At 39.2% G+C, this 19200-nt stretch overlaps 1 protein-coding gene across 3 annotated transcripts in view; it reads right to left on the reverse strand.

Annotated features, from left to right (window-relative positions):
- LOC127628940 (ankyrin repeat and SAM domain-containing protein 1A-like) overlaps positions 1–14257 on the reverse strand; it is a 161595-nt gene extending 147338 nt beyond the window's left edge. For all 3 annotated transcript variants that reach the window (XM_052105924.1, XM_052105925.1, XM_052105926.1), the window contains exon 1: positions 13852–14257. In XM_052105924.1, coding sequence (XP_051961884.1) covers positions 13852–14030 — 179 coding nt within the window. In that variant the 5' untranslated portion in view covers positions 14031–14257. The remainder of the gene's footprint in view (positions 1–13851) is intronic.
- Positions 14258–19200: the final 4943 nt, after the last annotated feature.

Consider the following 19200-nt stretch of genomic DNA (forward strand, 5'->3'; position numbering starts at 1 on the left):
CATCAGTTTAGGTTCGAGGTGGTCCACAGTCCAGGGATGCAGGGGTGGTCAAGCTTTCCTCCGGAGAGAGAGAAAGCGTTAAGGGTGCACTCACCTGAGCGCTATAATGTCTAACACCTGTATCTGATTGCGGTAGCATTAGGGAGAGTGATATAAGAAGGAACCATTCCAGCAAGAGGGAGAGAGCGAGACACACGAAGACGAGTGTGTAAAAAGTGACTGCTGATAAGCAGAATGTTATAAATTGGCTGAAAAGCTATTTTTTAGTTTGTTTAAATAAAAAGACCCACCTTTCGAGTTACCGTCCCAAGTCTCCCATTTCCTCCTTTTCCAGCCAACAAACTCCTTCACATATGTCAAGCCTGATCATCTCAACACAGGCATATTCAGAGCCTTAAGAGGCAGAATGATGCAAAATGAGTATAGGGGTTGAAAAGACATCTCTCATGCGAGTAAGTTTGAGAACATTTTATAACAGGGCCTTGACAAGTGTTGGATATTGTCCACAGAGGCCAAAATGGTAGCAGCATTCAACATGACCAAAGCCATTTAAAGCTCTTAAATGAGAACAGATGTGTCACTACTGAAGAGAAAAGACCCCTCTGAGACTGACTGCAAATATAGCTACATCTCATAAGCATATCATGCAGCTCTATTCGTGATAACTGGATGTCTCGAGGCAGCAACACCTATTCTGCAGCTCATATATGTGAAATTTTTTTCTTTTAAATTAAACTCTAGTTTTTGTATAGACCTTCATATGTCTGGCAATTAAGTGTACACCTTAACAATCAAGCTTATGAAAAATAAATTATCTCATTTTGTATGTCTAAACTTGTAACATGGAAGCATATATTGGAAGATATTTGGCCATTTTTAGACTAATCGCTTTGGCTAATAATCCTTTCCACTTGGCCAAAACCAAATGAATTTGGTAGTTCCCCATTACATCAGTTTCTTGCATTGTCAATAGATGACTGTGAAAAAAAATAATAATAACAGCGCCACATGTGGTGCTTTTATGTTGGAATGTCAGGGCTCTACGCTAAGAATTTTCACTGGCCCCAACACAAAAATGACAAATAGCTGTTTTTACCATAATGGCTTTAAAAATATCTGTCTTAAGATAATTTTTTTTACATATCTTATGTTATACAATGTCCCCCAGGGGCCTGGGTAGCTCAGCGAGGATGCTGACTACAACCCCTGGAGTCGCGAGTACGAACCCAGGGCATGCGGAGTGACTTCTGCCTCCTCCCCTCCCAAGCAACCAAATTGGCCCGGTTGCTTGGGAGGGGAGAGTCACATAGGGTAACCTCCTTCTGGTCACTATAATGTGAGGTTCGTGATCTCGGTGGGGCATGTGGCGAGTTGTGTGTGGATGCCGTTGAGTATAGCGTAGGCCACCACACGTGCTACATCTCCGCAGTAATGTGATCAACAAGCCATGTGATAAGTTGCGCGGATTGATTGTCTCAGATGCGGAGACAACTAAGATTTGTCCTCCACCACCCGAATTGAGTCACAATGCCACCAGGAGGATTTACAGAGCATTGGGAATTGGGTATTCCAAATTGGGGAGAAAAAAATAAAAAATACAGTGACCCCAAAATGTTATCACATTTATAATTGTCAAGATATGATTTATGCCTTATGTAATCCCATATGCGCTTTACAGATATAAATTCACAAAAAACATGAACCTCAGCTGTCCTGCCATTTACACATAGTCTTTAAACCAAGAGTTCTGTGGATGAGATGATGGGTTTTCGGTCACACGTTTAGTCATGCAATTTTTTCCCATGTGTAGTGGTTTCACAAGAAGGATCAAAGATTATTCACTGAGTTAAAGATTTGATTAGTGGCTGAGAGAACAGACTTGCTACTAAATTGTTTGCGATGTGTAATATAGAGTAGGTAGATATGCCTAATCTGTGAATAAAAAATGTGTATATAACATGAAATCAGACATCCCAAACAAGACGAACACTTACTGATATACAAAGAACAAAAAAAACCAGTATGGTCCAGAAATTAGACATGTAACAGGTGTTTTATGAGGATGATATGAAGTAGACGGTTTCAAATATTCATCTTCACCCTGCTGCTGAACTGCTCTGATAATAATAGCCATAGTGATCTTGCTTCTTCTCACATCAAACGGCATTATCATGTCGAATTATGTAAGTTTTGAAACATTACCTAAATAATTGTATACTTGCACATTGATTACTATTCCTGCCGACTCAAATGCATCAATCTTGAAATATGGTTTTTGAATTGAGAAAATGTTAGTGTTGGTCAATAATCAAATTAAAATGTTAAAAATAAATTAATCATAATTCAGCAAATTAGTGTACAATATTCTAGAAATAATAAATGAGTTACATGTGCGATGTTTAAATGTGCGATGTTTAAATGAGACATGCACAGCTTCATTCTCTAGCGTATCCTGGAGTGCGCACCATCACAGTCCTCCCGTCACAGACGCAGTCTTCCATCATCTTCACGGGGTCGCATCTGCTCTCTGTTCCATCCGTAACTCTCACTGAAACTTTTTCTGAGCAGCTTTCAGAGTCTGTCAAGCACCTTACAGTATGTCTGATATCTCCTCCAGATGGCCACTATCTCATGAGCAAATCACAGCTCGCAAAAGCGCTCGTCATGTGTCAAACGGCCTCAATTGTTTTGATACAGCTGCCAACTCGCTGCGTGTTCACTATATGGAAGGAAATTAAGGAGAGCTTGGGCAAAACTTTTTAATCATAAACATGCCTCTGAAATTCTAAATGTGGGGGCAAAAATGCCGTCGTAATAAATTTGTCTGTTGTTTGCAAATTTTAGGATAAGACATAACACATTCTCATACTTAAGAATTTGTATTAATTAACTGATTACATTTTGACATAAACTGATAAGACACAGTTTGTTTTAAATTGTTAGAAACAAGTATGGCCTCATAATGCGCCTGAAAATCAAATACAGGGGCAAATATTGACCCTAAATGTAAATGTTAATTTCTGACACTGGGTCCCTACTGAAATAAAGTGATTAAATTGTGATGAAACTTATAAGAACATTATTTTCTTTAAGATAAAATGGTGCCATTTTACTGGTAACATTGTTTATCTGGGGACTTGGTGTGTAGAAAACATTTAAATTGAAGACATCTATTTGATTGCTTTTCCCTTTTATTTGAAACTGAATGAAGTCAGATGATGTTACCTTAATTTTAAATGTTGTCATATTTGGATTGGTTTACCGATTCTGTGTCCCCAAGGTCATTAAAAACCTGGAAATATCAGTGAATTTTTTAATTCTGATTTCAAGGCCTGGAAAAGTCATGCAAATTATAAAAACAAATACAACATAAAAATAAAAAGATTTTTATAGTGAAATATGGAATATTTTCTAGCCATGTTCAGCTCTGAAATATTTATTGCACCTTGTACTCTTGTACTATTATTGTATTCTAAAGTAGCCTGCATGTACACGTATTTAATGGGTTTTCTTTTAAGTTACTTTTGGTACAATAAACAAGCTTAAAATAGTTTGCCTTTCTTAGTCTTGCTTAAGAAACATTAGAAGTATTAAAAAACACAAAAAATGCATTTAAAAAAATGCTGAATTGAATCATTAATTGAATCAAATTTCATTGTGAATCGAATCAAACTGACTCGTTTTGAATTTGCAAATATAATTTTTTCACCGAAAACCTGTTTATCGTGAATTGAATTCAACCAAAAGATACACACTCCTATCCTATGGATGCTGAGGTAATAGTTACGGTGGAGTGGTTCTGACATGCTGCCACATAGGCGCCGATTCCGTGGGTGCTTCAGGGCCCGAGCACCCACGGAGAATGCCGAGCACCCACGTGTACCAGTGGACAGTCATGGGCCAAATTTACATTGATTTGATAGCAAACTCTTTGATAGCAGTGACTAAGCTGCTGTGAATGGTTGTTTCGCTGTCAGGCAGCTGCCCTTAACCCTTAACACCAATTACAGAGTTTCCCTCCTGCTAATCCAACAGAGCATCTCAACTGGTTGATCTAAACCAGAGAAACTCTGCCTGACCCAGCCTATGCTGCGCCGCGCATGTGTCCGCTAAATTAATCGCCAAGGTAGAGCAAGCCTGGCTGCAAACTCGTTAGTTACCAGAGCGACTTTGCCTCAACAAAATTGACAAATTTGTAATTCGAAAAACTAAAACAACAAGCCATGTTATGACTCCCACCAGTGCCTCCAGCAGTGCCCAGCCTAACAACAGTGACGAAGATAAAGACAACCGCAGCTGCGAAGATGGAAAGAGGAAGGGACAGACTTAAGCTAGCTGGAAAATAAAATTCCCATGGATACCCTATGAAGCCACAAAAAACAAGGTATATTTTGCTTGCACTACAGCTAGTGGATATAAAAAGTCTAACCAACCCCTGTTAAAATGCCAGGTTCTTGTGATGAAAAAGAACGACAAAATATAAATCATGTCAGAACTTTTTCCACCTATAACGTGAACAATTTAATTGAAAAACAAACAATTAAAAAAAAAGAACAAAAAAACAATAACCTGGTTGCATAAGTTTGCACACCCTTAAACTACTACTTTGTTGAAGCACCTTTTGATTTTATTACAGCAGTCTATTAACATGGCACATCTTGACGTGGCAATATTTGCTCACTCTTCTTTGCATAAGCGCTCCAAATCTGTCAGATTTGGGGGGGCAAAATCTCCTGTGCACAGCCCTCTTCAGATCACCCCACAGAACTGGATTCAGGTCTGGGCTCTGGCTGGGCCATTCCAAAACGTTAATCTTCTTCTAGTGAAGCCATGCTTTTGTGGATTTGGATGTGTGCTTTGGGTCGTTGTTGTGCTGAAAGGTTAACTTCCTCTTCATCTTCATCTTTCTAACGGACGCCTGAAGGTTTTGTGCCAAAATTGCCTGGTATTTGGAACTGTTCATAATTCCCTCCACCCTGACCAAATCCCTGGTTCCAGCTGAAGAAAACAGCCCCAAAGCATGATGCTGCCACCACCATGCTTCACTGTGGGTATGGTGTTCTTTGGGTTATGTGCAGTGTTGTTTTGCGCCAAACATACCTTTTGGAATTATGGCCAAAAAGTTCAACCTTGGTTTCATCAGACCATAACACATTTTCCCATGTGCTTTTGGAAGACTGGATGTTTGTTTTTGCAAACTTCAGCCAGGCTTGGATGTTTTTCTTTGTAAGAAAAGGCTTCCGACTTGCCACCCTACCCCATAGCCCATTCATATGAAGAATACAGGAGATTATTGTCACATGTAGCACACAGCCAGTACTTGCCAGAAATTCTTGCAGTTCCTTTAATGTTGCTATAGGCCTCTTGGAAGCCTCCCTGACCAGTTTTCTTCTTGTCTTTTCATCAATTTTGGAGGGACGTCCAGTTCTTGGTAATGTCTCTGTTGTGCCATATTTTCTCCACTTGATGATGACTGTCTTCACGGTGTTTTATGGTATATCTAATGCTTTGGAAATTCTTTTGTACCCTTCTCCTGACTGATATCTTTCAACAATGAGATCCCTCTGATGCTTTGGAAGCTCTCTGCGGACCATGGCTTTTGCTCTGAGATGCAACAAAGAAAATCCTACTAGAACAGCTGAACTTTATTTGTGATTAATCAGAGTCACTTTAAATGATGGCAAGTGTGTAATGACTTCTAGGCCTATTTAACACGAGTTTGAATCTGATTGGTTAATTCTGAACACAACCACATCCCCAGTTATAAGAGGGTGTGCACACTTTTGCAACCAGGTTATTGTAAGGTTTTTGATTTCAGTTTGTTTTTCAATTGAATTGTTCACATTATAGGTCACATTAGAAGTGGAAAAAGTTCTGACATGATTTATCCGTCTCATTCTTTTACATAACAAAAAACCTGGCATTTTAACAGGGGTGTGTAGACTTTTTATATCCACTGTAAGAACATGAGTGCCCCGCTTCCATCAACAACACACGATCAAGAATCTTTGAAAGCTTTTGTACAAGATGGCTTTTCCAGCTGGGGTAAAGCACTGGAACAATTCCGATTCCATGAAAAGTCCAATCTGCATCGAGCTGCTGTTAGCATTGTTGCCGCTGCTAATGCAAATGTTAATGTGGCCACTTCTATTTCTGCCAGTAAACAAATGCAGATGGCTAATTCCTGAATAGCTTTGTTGGCTATTCTGTCCTCTATCTAATATATTTCATGTCAGGATTAGCCATACGAGGAAAAACAGACGAGGAGTCCAATTTGACCCAGTTGTTAAACATGCGTGCTAAAGATATTCCAGAGTTACTGTCATGGCTGGCTCATAAGGAGAGCAAGTGGCTATCGCATGATATCCTAAACGAGATGACTGAAATGATGGCCCATGATGTGCTGAGAACGCTAGTCAAAAAAATTAAGTCTGCTGAGTTTTACTCTACGATTATGGACAAGACAGTCGACAATACGGTCAAAGAGCAGGTGACTTTCTGCTTCCGTTTTGTGGACGAAAATCTGGAGCCAGAGGAATATTTTGGGGGATTTTATGAGACATCAAAAACAACAGCAGACATACTTTTTCAGCTGTTAAAAGACATTCTGATTAGATTCTCACTCCCAATTGGTAAATGTAAAGGACAGTGCTATGATGGTGCATCAAATGTGTCTGGCATTAAAACAGGCCTACAGGCTTGCGTGCAGGAACAGGAGCCCCGAGCACATTACACCCACTGAACTGCACATGTTGTGAATTTGGTTGTCCATGATGTGGCCCAAAACATTCCTGCATGTTGCAACTTCATGGCACTTATTCGTGACATGATAACACTCATCCGAAATTCGCCAAAGCATCTCACCTGGTTCCAAGAGATTCAAGGTAAATAAAAACCAACTTTGAGACCTCTGTGCCCGACTCGCTGGACCATAACAATGGCCTCCTTACAGTCCATTGCCTCCAAGTACAGCGTGCTAATTTCTCTAGGACCTGTGTTTAAATGACAGAGGTGACGCAGGTGGTAAAGCCAACGGTCTACTTTTGCATCTGCAGAAATGTTGCACTTTTTTCTCCTTGAAACTCTTCTCTCGAATGAAAACAGTCAGTGCTGCACTCCAAAAGAGCCAGTTGCACCTACAGAAAGCTAGACAGATGATTGACATGCTGAGAGAAGACAAAGTGTCTTTGTGAAGAAGGATTCTAAGAATTTTGGGAAAACACTACTGCAGCAGCACATGACCTGAACTTGGAGAGCCCAACTGTGCCCAAAAAATGCCCCACCGACTGGAAGATGGAGGTGCGCTGCCACACCGCTTTCAAACACCAAAAGCAATGTACCGACAACAATACTTCCAGATCATGGATACAGCATCAGCAGCCCTGGACTGCAGCTTTAGTCCTTCTGCATTTAAACACAAGCAAGATGTTGAGGATTTTGTAACTGGAAAGTGTGACTGCATAAACATCATGCAGTTCCATGGGGATGATTTGGATGAGACCAGGCTTACAATGCATCATGATATGTGCATGGATGTAGCAAAATGATGAGGAGTCTACCTAGCTACTTTTCAAGATGTTGTGGACTTTCTAAAAGGCGATCAGGGAGAGCACTTGAGAACCATGTTGCCAGAGATCACCAAACTAGTAAAACTCGCACTGACTGTAGTGGTGTGTCAGCCACGATGTTGGATTTGTCTTGGATTGTACACTTGGCATCTGATTTATGTTCATGTGCGAGCATTTTTTACTAAATAATTTTGGTGGAAATGATTATTACTTTCTATGCATTTCATGGTGTGTATCATTAGTTAAACATTTGATCAAACCCCTGTGAATGTTTGTTGTGTGTGTGTTGGGTCGTCGCTGATATTTTCATATGGTGCTGAAATGCGTGCTTTGAATACTTACTCCAAATCCATATAGCAACAAGAAACGTAGAGTAAATTTTTAGCAAAAGGTTTATTTTGGCCATGGGTATGGGGAATTCAATTGTTTAGAGCACCCACCGGCAGAAACATAAATCGGCGATTATGTGCTGCTGAACGACAAGTAGGTATAGCTCCAGGCTGGAGTCCTCCAAATGGAGGCGGTATCTCCAAATGGGGGCTGGTTTACTCCAAATGGGGTTTGCACCAACTCCAAAAGACGCCGTGAGTCACTTCCACTCACGGTTAAGTTTAGGGAAAGTATTAGGTAAGGGGCTCACTATTTCTTTAATGGTGGTTTTAAGCTCAAGACCCCTTTTCGAGCAATGCCTGCAGCTATAGGTCCTAGTGCCTGCCACATACAACCTCTGTCAGTACAACCTATACACAGATCCCACCTCTCAATGCAATTTTGACCCGAAGAGACGTTCCATTTTCTACTTTCTATTCAGGTGCGACGTGAATTTTCATCAGCCTCCAGAGTCATAGCTGGGCACTAGGGCTGGGCTATATGTAATAAATATTTTATATCCGTTTTATATGATTGTTTTTGATTTAAAAATTTAATTAATTATTTGAAACGCAAAAAATAAAGAAAAAGGCATTTCTAAAATCAAATTGCACTTTAAAATGTAATATATATATATATATATATTAATATTACTGAACCTACAGAGTTGAGTTCACAATGCATGCCAACCACATGGAAATAAAGCAAACTAATCTCACAGCACCTCCTGAGATGATAGGAGATAATTTGCAGCATTCTCATAGACAACATTATATAACAGAGAAAAAAAAAGTTAAAACTCTTTACATGCGCTTGTTTCACGAGACACGCTCGTAATGCAGGTCTCTGAACAAACAGCAAATCAGACACAAGCTTTGACAGCGTTTCTTTTGTCTGTTCTTAAAAATATAATAAATTGAGTTCCTTCAAGTGCATGTCTTGTGACTAACAACATTTCTTGTCATGCGTCACTCAGAGACATCTTACAGGTCGCCCGCCTGTTGCAGGTAGAGGAGCAAAATTACCCGTGCATGAAATATATTTTGACAAGGAGCTTGCGAACTTGATTCAGCCTTGTTGCATTCTGCATACTGATTTTTTTTTTTATCATCGCCTGTTCGCAATCGGGATTTTCGTCGATATCCGATTACATAGTCCTATCGCCCAGATCGACAGATGAGGTGCAGGTGGTGGTATGCGCACCTTCAAATATGTTTTTTTAAAGGGGTCATGACATGAGAAACCAAATTTGCCTTGATCTTTTGGTATATAAGAGGTCTTTGTATCATTAAAACGTCCTGCAAATTTCATATTTTAAGACGCCCTCCCCATTCTAAACGAATCATTTATTTAATCAAGCTCAAAATACAGCTCGTTCTGGAATCATGGTTAGAAGTGACGTGACGGTTAGAAGTGACGTACCAGCGTTTGCATATGACCGCCTCCAGCACAAGATAACTACGCTTTAAGCGCAAGACAACTACGCTCATTTCGTATCGCCGTGCGCCTCACAAGTGTTCAGTCGATGGACAGCGAGCTCTGACAGAGACTACTTGTGCACAGGAAAATTACGATGCCACACAGATGTGCTGTTCCTGGCTGTGGTCAAACAAAACCTCTGAATAAGCTGCCGAAAGATCCAGACGTCAGGGAAAAATGGATGCAGTTTATTTTTTGCGGACGTCCCAGTCACGGCAGTGTTAACTTAAGCGTTTGTTCTGTACATTTTAAGGATGACTGTTTTGAGAACAAATCTCAATATGATGCTGGCTTTGCCAGAAAACTGTTGCTCAAAGATAAGTCCGTGCCGACTATTCTGGGAACAACGACGACGCAAACTGTAAGTAATCTATTTTAAACTTTAAACTACTTTTTAAAGCGCAATTTCATTCATTATGAATAATCACAGTGTTTTTACTTAGTTTACTTGCATATTGTTCTGGCTGGGGGCGTCAATAATTGATACATAGGCACTGACGTTAGCCAATCATAACAGTGGGCGTTAACACTGAAGTCTTAAATGGAAAACGCCCCCAAAACAGACTGTTTGAATCAGAGGATGAGAAACAGGGTGGGAAAAGGTCATAAATCACTAGATTTTAAAAGTTTTTCTTAAAAAAAAATATATTAATACTATAATTGCACCTAAGGGAACATAATAATACAATAAAAAAACCCATGTCATGACCCCTTTAATAATGTGCCTTGTCGTCCGCCAGACACTTCTGGTGTGTGACCCCCTTTAAAATACCCTGCTGCTCACAGATTACCAAAGTGGTGTTGAGAAATTCTTATATATATATATATATATATATATATAAAAAGAGACAAAAACTATTGTGCAACTAGTAGCCCAATTTAGCCTTGAAATCATTAGGTTAATCTATGCTATTGATGTCAATATATTAAGGCCTGTGCACAAAACTTGTGCCCACGATAAGCCGTTTAAAAGTATTTACAAACAACATGAAATCGGGGTGATGCACAAAAATCTAGGTGTGCCGATCGGTTTATGCTTACACATTTATGAGCTTATCCTGATGAAGGCAAACTGTTTAAAGTGTTTGCATGACCTAACACATTGTCAGCTCATTAAATAATAATCGGTGTAAGCAGTGGAGCCATTTTTAAATCACTATTCTCCTATTTGTAGTGTAGATTTGTGAGAGATTAAATCATATCGTTCGATCTATAAAACCAGGCAAATTCGAATGACAATGAACAGCATTGTGCACACAACCAGAGTAAGACACACTGACCCAACAAAAGACTATTGACATTTACATTACAAACGCGACAAGCCACACTCAAACACAGCACTCCCTTTAACACCTGCCAATAACTCCATCTCTGGTAAATAAATACAGATCGATGTTGTCTAAAGTCTTCTGGCCCGGTGAGAAGAATAGAGGAAGCACATATTATTCTGTCTTCTGCTGGCACCGGTTTCCAACCGGTTTCAGTCAATCATCCGTTTATTTACCTCTGACGCACACTGGGTCCATCTTTCTAACTAGTAATGCTACCAGATACACTGGTGGCCAAAAGTTTGGAATAATGTACAGATTGTGCTGTTTCTGAAGGAAATTGGTCATTCTACTGATCACAAAATATAGTCAAGACATTAATGATGTAAAAAACAGCACCATCACTATTTAAAAAAAAAGTAATTTTTCATCAAATCAAGACAGGACCCATGTAGCAGCATCTAAGTCTCCGCAAGTCACAGGTATCATAAAAGTAACGCAGAATACAAGATAGGGTGTAATTCTAACATCTTTAATAAATGATTGCTGAGCAAACAGCATTAACAGTAACACATGTAGAGTCCAGAAACTTCTCTTCCTCCAGTCTCCTGTCATTTGTTTACCTCACAAGAGAGCATGTCACCCTTAGTACACTCCCCTCGGAAACAAGTGAATGTGGAACTAATATTACCAACATCCATCAAAATGAAAAGGAAGGAACATACATATAATAAATCTATATAAAATATTTAGTTAATATAATGTAATACATTATTTTATTATATTTAATTTAGTAATGAATAAAAATAATTACATGAAATGGTGACAAACTAACCAAAATTTTCACTTTAAATTTAATTACACCAATGGGTTATCAGTTCAACTTCAGTTTGACATTAAGCCTCATTCTTTAGGACCATCTTATATGTAAAGAATAGTTTGTATAAGCCTACTAGTTAAGGCCTAGAATAAAGAGTAACATTTATATTTAAAAATAATATTTTGTTATCAACAAACCAAAATTATTTTTTGACAACAAACACTAGGCAACAACTATGGTTTTACCAACAGGGAAATTTAGTTAACAGTGACATTGAGCAGAAAGCTTATACCAGTTATAACCTTTTTGACAGAGCTGCTGATAAAAATTTAAATGATCAGCATCGATTGATGAGATGCATATTGGAGATTGGTATCGGATGTTAAAATCCTGATTGGAGCATCCCTAATATTCAAGTTGACTGTTTCAAAAACTAATGTTGATGATTAGTGGGCTGAGACTATCACAAAATGGACAAAAACAGATACATGGTGGATGGTAACATTTGGATATGAAGAAGACTTTGTTTCAAAGTTTATATATTTATTTGTTTGTGGTTGAACTGAAAAAAGGTCTCAGTTTGGTTCTTTTTAAGAAGGCTTAAATTTGAAATCCCCAGTAACCTTTTTGCAGTTGAACATGTGGGAAACATTACCATCATAATCGCAGTACAAATCGCAATTGCAATATTTTTCTAAATAATCGCAATATGACTTTTTGTCCAAATCGTGCAGCCCTAACTAGAATGCCAAGAATCTGCAAAGCTGTCACTGCTGCATCTGGAGGATTTTTTTTATGAGAACTCGTTGAAGTAGTTTAAGAAGTTCTGAAAAGAAAATCTAATTTTAATACCGTAGTATTTTTTCACCTTATTAATGTCCTGACTATACATCGTGATCAGTTGAATGTGACTTTGGTAAATGAAAGTACCAATTTCTTTCCATAATAGCAAAGTTTGTACAATATTCAAAATGTTTGGCCACCAGTATAATGATCCACTAGCATCACCAAACAGGGAACAGGTTTACAGATCTCTCCTGCTATCTGCCATTGGTCAGATGGTCCCATGCTAAAAACATGCCATTGGTTGAAAAACTTTTAGTAGTCTCTGCATATTACGAGCAAGTATTTCATTGAAAAAATATAATTGTGAATAACACACATCACCTTTATCTAAAAGTAGCAATTAGTATATAATTCATTAAAACTAGAACTGTTTTTAGAACATGTTAATTCTTTTGAAAAATATTATAGTAAAACTAAATTATACAATGAATATGTCCACAGACCATAATAAATGTTCAAATGCATGATTTTAAGAGTCTTGGTCAGCGGGGGGCAGTAAGCGCAACTCCAGCTGTACACATACAGAAAAAAAAAAAACACAGCACACCGCAGTACGGAGAGCAACTTCTAACACAGCTTTCTAAAAACTCTATATTTATAATGCGTCACAACCAGAATAAGACACTGTAAAAGCGTCTGTCTGACAATGGAAACTATGACAAGACCCTATCCAATCACCATCTCTCAAGACACATAAGGTAATATTATTTAGACTATATGCATGCCTCTTTACAAAGCACAATTGACATGTTCCATGTCAGCTGTTACCATTGTGTATGATCTGAAGCATCTGAGAGCCAAAACAAACACCATTAGACAAATGTTAAAATATTTGTTTGGGTTTATATCCCAGCATATACAATGATGTTTTGACTAAATACTGTGCAGACATAAGCTAAAACAATAATAATATAGGTATTTTAAGCTCTTTGCATGGTTTTAACTTTGAGTGTGTGGGGCCTACACACAGACAAAAACAAGATATTTCATTACAAACAAAATGTATTTTTCTTAATTGTTTTACCTTGAAAGCAACATTAAATCACATTTAACCTAATATGTTTCTCATCTAGAGTTTCAGAAGAGACCAAGTTTGCCAAAATACTAAAGTATGCAATCATATTTCAAAACAAACTGAAACATTTTCTCTTAAAACCAAATTATCTATGTAATCCATTTTCATTAATAGGTGTATTTATAACTATATTTTACGTTTCAAGGTATTCTTCTCAAATCAGTGTCAAATAACCCCATCAAGTGTGACAACATGCCCCGCTGTTGGCTATGCAGTGCAATACAGTGTTTAATGAACTGTATCTTTTTCCTGACCATTAACAATGGAAATGTTCAATAATAGTTATTGTAGTCAAGACTTTCAGGTATGTGTCTAAAAAGAAACTGACTTAAATAAACCTTCCATTAAATAAAGCTGGAGGAAGAGTGTGACAACTAGCCCGGGTTCCCTTATAATAAAGCTTCTCGTCCATGGCTTTCCCCTTACCTGAGCAGACTGGAGAGCGGGTGGGAGGCGCTGTGCCCGCTGCTCCCGATATTCCCGGACGAACCGCCACCACCCGCAGAGCCCAATCCCGCCGATTGTCTCTTCCCGGACAGGAGCTTCTCAACGGCGGCCAGATTCCCGGTGCGCGCCGCCTCCAGCAGTTCCTGCTCCTTCCCCATCTCACTGCGAGGGGGAGCGGCGAAGAGACGATCACACGGGCACACGAATCCACTTTACACCTCTTCAACGCCGCAACACGCATCCAAGCGCGTTCAAAGCGCGCGTTCTTCCAGCTCCGGTCCACCAGCTGTGGCCGTTATCGTATTATTCCCGCTCCAAACGCTGCCGCTCCGGGTGAACTTTCTCTCCTAGCGTCTCAGTTCAAACTTCCTCTGGCTCGGCTCAACACGTCACTTCCTAGACGGGTGCGCTTCTTGGTGACGTCGCGTTTGGGCCAAATTATGCACAATCATTTAATTACATTAATCATTGCTGAACAGCATTTGGGGAATTGAAATCGATGGAAGTCGTGCGTTCGCATTATGCGCTAATTTTTATAGCCTGACATAGTGGATGAATAAACCTTGATCATTTATCAGAGATTCATGGAATTATGAATGTTAGATAGATAGATAGATAGATAGATAGATAGATAGACAGACAGACAGACAGACAGACAGACAGACAGACAGATCAATAAATAAACTTAAATTGGTTTAAAATCCAGCAGCCAAAGTTCTGACCAGAACCAAGAAATATGATCATATTAGCCCCATTTTATCGCTGTTGCATTGGTTTCCAGTAATATGTCACAATTTCAACTATGTAAAAAGCTTTGAATGGACTAGCTCCGCAGTACTTAAGTGATCTTCTACCACACTATATTTCATCACGTTCATTACGATCCCAAATTCTGGCCTGTTAATAGTTCCTAGAATATCAACATTCACAAAAGGAAGTAGATCCTTTTCAGATTTGGCTCCTATGGAATAGTCTCCCTTACACTGTTCGGGATGCAGACACACTCACTCAGTTTAATTCTAGACTAAAGACTTGTCTATTTAGCCAGGCATACACCTAATGTATCCTTCAACTCACAATTATGCTGCTTTAGTTTAGTCTGCCGGAACCAGAAAGCAGAAACACTGATTGTGATCTATAACTCTGCAATACATTGAATGGCATCTATGCTAATATTATTCTATTTGTTTCCCTGTCTCAACCTCGGGACTCCTATCCTGAGGTCACTGGAACTGGATGAATCCAGCTCCATTCCTGCTTCGTGTTGGACTGCACTGCTACGTGTCTCTGAGTGATGACGACTAAATGCAGCCAGCGCCAGCCAAACATCACGGCAGTCTATTGTGATGGATTTCAGAGGATGAACTGATGCCAACTCCAACCATAAGACATGGGATACTTCATATGTCATTTGCCTGAACCTTGGACTTAGGACACACCTCACCGAAATGACCGGCTGGTTGAACTGCAAATCTCCTCACTGATCTCTGCCTACATCACCTCGGTCTAATGATGGACTACACTCTTGAAATGGAATACATAGACTAAACATAAATTGCCAACAAAAGACTTCATCAGCCAACTAACAAGGACAATTGCATCTATGTGAACTTCTGCAGTCCAGGTTGAACTTCAAAGACATTAGACATTAATCTTACTGTTCATTCAAAATCTTTGCTTAAACACTGGCCCTAAACACTTACTTAGATTAATAATTTTAAACCATGACTTTAACTATACATAAGCAATATAGGCATTATATTCATGATGTTAGCCAGAGGGGAACTGGCCCCTGCAGTGAGTCTGGTTTCTCTCAAGGTTATTTTTCTCCATTAACCAACATCTTATGGAGTTTTGTGTTCCTTGTCACAGTCGCCTTCGGCTTGCTCATATGGGTTACTAAATACAATTATTATTCACTTATTTTTAAACACATTTTACAATCATATTGAATCAAACTACACAATGATGACTCTAAGACATTATAGATATTACAGATTAATTTTCTGTTAATGCAGGATTTTCTGTAAAGCTGCGTTGAAACAATGTGTGTTGTGAAAGGCAAATACAAATAAAAATGACTTGACTAGATAGATAGACAGACAGACGATGATATAGATACAGTTGAAGTCAGAAGTTTACATACGCCTTAGCCAAATACATTTAAACTCAGTTTTTCACAATTCCTGATATTTAATCGTAGAAAACATTCCCTGTCTTAGGTCAGTTAGGATCACTACTTTATTTAAAAAATTTGAAATGTCAGAATAATAGTAGATAATGATATACTGTATTTCAGCTTTTATTTCTTTCATCACATTCCCAGTTTGTCAGAAATTGACATACACTTTGTTTGTATTTGGTAGCATTGCCTTTAAATAGTTTAACTTGGGTGAAATGTTTTGGGTATCCTTCCACAAGCTTCTCACAATAAGTTGCTGGAATTTTTGCCCATTCCTCCAGACAGAACTGGTGTAACTGAGTCAGGTTTGTAGGCCTCCTTGCTCACACATGCTTTTTCAGTTCTGCCCACACATTTTCTATCAGATTGAGGTCAGGGCTTTGTGATAGCCACTCCAGTACCTTGACTTTGTTGTCCTTAAGCCATTTTGCCACAACTTTGGAGGTATGCTTGGGGTCATTGTCCATTTGTGACCAAGCTTTAACTTCCTGACTGATGTCTTGAGATGTTGCTTTTATATATCCATATATCATTTCCTTCCTCATGATGCCAACTATTATGTGAAGTGCACCAGTCCCTCCAGCAGCAAAGCACCCCCACAACATGATGCTGTCACCCCATGCTTCATGGTTGGGATGGTGTTCTTCGGATTGCAAGCCTCACCCTTTTTCCTCTAATAATAATGATGGGCATTATGGCCAAACAGTTACATTTTTGTTTCATCAGACCAGAGGACATTTCTTAAAAAAGTAATATCTTTGTCCCCATGAGCACTTGCAAACTCTTGTCTGGCTTTTCTATGGTGGTTTTGGAGCAGTGGCTTCTCCCTTGCTGAACAGCCTTTCAAGTTATGTCGATATAGGGCTCATTTTACTTTGGAAATAGATACTTGTCTTCCTGTTTCCACCAGCATCTTCAAAAGGTCCAATACTGTTGATCTGGGATTGATTTGCACTTTTAGCACCAAACTACATTCATCTCTAGGAGACAGAATGCATCTCCTTCCTGAGCAGGATGATGGCTGTGTGGTCCCATGGTGTTTATACTTGAGTACTATTGTTTGTACAGATGAACTTGGCACCTTCAGCCTCCAATTCAGTACACCTCCTATCAGAAGCTAATTGTCTAAAGGCTTAACATCATTTTCTGGAATTTTCCAAGCTGCTTAAATGCACAATTAACTTGTGTATGTAACTTGTGTAGTGTATGTAAACTTATGACCCACTGGAAATGTGATATAGTCAGTTAAAACATAGTTTGTTGGAAAAATTACTTGTGTCATGCACAAAGTAGATGTCCTAAATGACTTGCCAAAAATATAGTTTGCTAATATTAAATCTGTGTAGTTAAAGGGTTAATGACTTCAGCCTAAGTGTATGTAAACTTCTGACTTCAACTGTAGATAGATAGATAGTGACAGTATTTCTGTAAGTATCATAGTATAGTAGTTTAATGGAATTTATAGGTAGCAGAAGGCCTAATTTGTATAATTATACAGTTTAATAACCTATCACATATACTAAAGTGTAATACTAGGCATAACATATACCGGTATATATATATATATGTACAGTGAGGAAAATAAGTATTTGAACACCCTGCTATTTTGCAAGTTCTCCCACTTAGAAATCATGGAGTGGTCTGAAATTGTCATCATAGGTGCATGTCCACTGTGAGAGACATAATCTAAAAAAAAAAAAAATCCAGAAATCACAATGTATGATTTTTTAACTATTTATTTGTATGATACAGCTGCAAATAAGTATTTGAACACCTGAGAAAATCAATGTTAATATTTGGTACAGTAGCCTTTGTTTGCAATTACAGAGGTCAAATGTTTCCTGTAGTTTTTCACCAGGTTTGCACACACTGCAGGAGGGATTTTGACCCACTCCTCCACACAGATCTTCTCTAGATCAGTCAGGTTTCTGGGCTGTCGCTGAGAAACACGGAGTTTGAGCTCCCTCCAAAGATTCTCTATTGGGTTTAGGTCTGGAGACTGGCTAGGCCACGCCAGAACCTTGATATGCTTCTTACAGAGCCACTTCTTGGTTATCCTGGCTGTGTGCTTCGGGTCATTGTCATGTTGGAAGAAGACCCAGCCTCGACCCTTCTTCAATGCTCTAACTGATGGAAGGAGGTTGTTCCCCAAAATCTCGCAATACATGGCCCTGGTCATCCTCTCCTTAATACAGTGCAGTCGCCCTGTCCCATGTGCAGAAAAACACCCCCAAAGCATGATGCTACCACCCCCATGCTTCACAGTAGGGATGGTGTTCTTGGGATGGTACTCATCATTCTTCTTCCTCCAAACACGGTTAGTGGAATTATGACCAAAAAGTTCTATTTTGGTCTCATCTGACCACATGACTTTCTCCCATGACTCCTCTGGATCATCCAAATGGTCATTGGCAAACTTAAGACGGGCCTTGACATGTGCTGGTTCAAGCAGGGGAACCTTCCGTGCCATGCATGATTTCAAACCATGACGTCTTAGTGTATTACCAACAGTAACCTTGGAAACGGTGGTCCCAGCTCTTTTCAGGTCATTGACCAGCTCCTCCCGTGTAGTTCTGGGCTGATTTCTCACCTTTCTTAGGATCATTGAGACCCCACGAGGTGAGATCTTGCATGGAGCCCCAGTCCGAGGGAGATTGACAGTCATGTTTAGCTTCTTCCATTTTCTAATGATTGCTCCAACAGTGGACCTTTTTTCACCAAGCTGCTTGGCAATTTCCCGTAGCCCTTTCCAGCCTTGTGGAGGTGTTCAATTTTGTCTCTAGTGTCTTTGGACAGCTCTTTGGTCTTGGCCATGTTAGTAGTTGGATTCTTACTGATTGTATGGGGTGGACAGGTGTCTTTATGCAGCTAACGACCTCAAACAGGTGCATCTAATTTAGGATAATAAATGGAGTGGAGGTGGACATTTTAAAGGCAGACTAACAGGTCTTTGAGGGTCAGAATTCTAGCTGATAGACAGGTGTTCAAATACTTATTTGCAGCTGTATCATACAAATAAATAGTTAAAAAATCATACATTGTGATTTCTGGATTTTTTTTTTAGATTATGTCTCTCACAGTGGACATGCACCTACGATGACAATTTCAGACCCCTCCATGATTTCCAAGTGGGAGAACTTGCAAAA

Source organism: Xyrauchen texanus, chromosome 35, assembly GCF_025860055.1.
Source record: "Xyrauchen texanus isolate HMW12.3.18 chromosome 35, RBS_HiC_50CHRs, whole genome shotgun sequence".
NCBI classification, from domain to species: Eukaryota; Metazoa; Chordata; class Actinopteri; order Cypriniformes; family Catostomidae; genus Xyrauchen; species Xyrauchen texanus.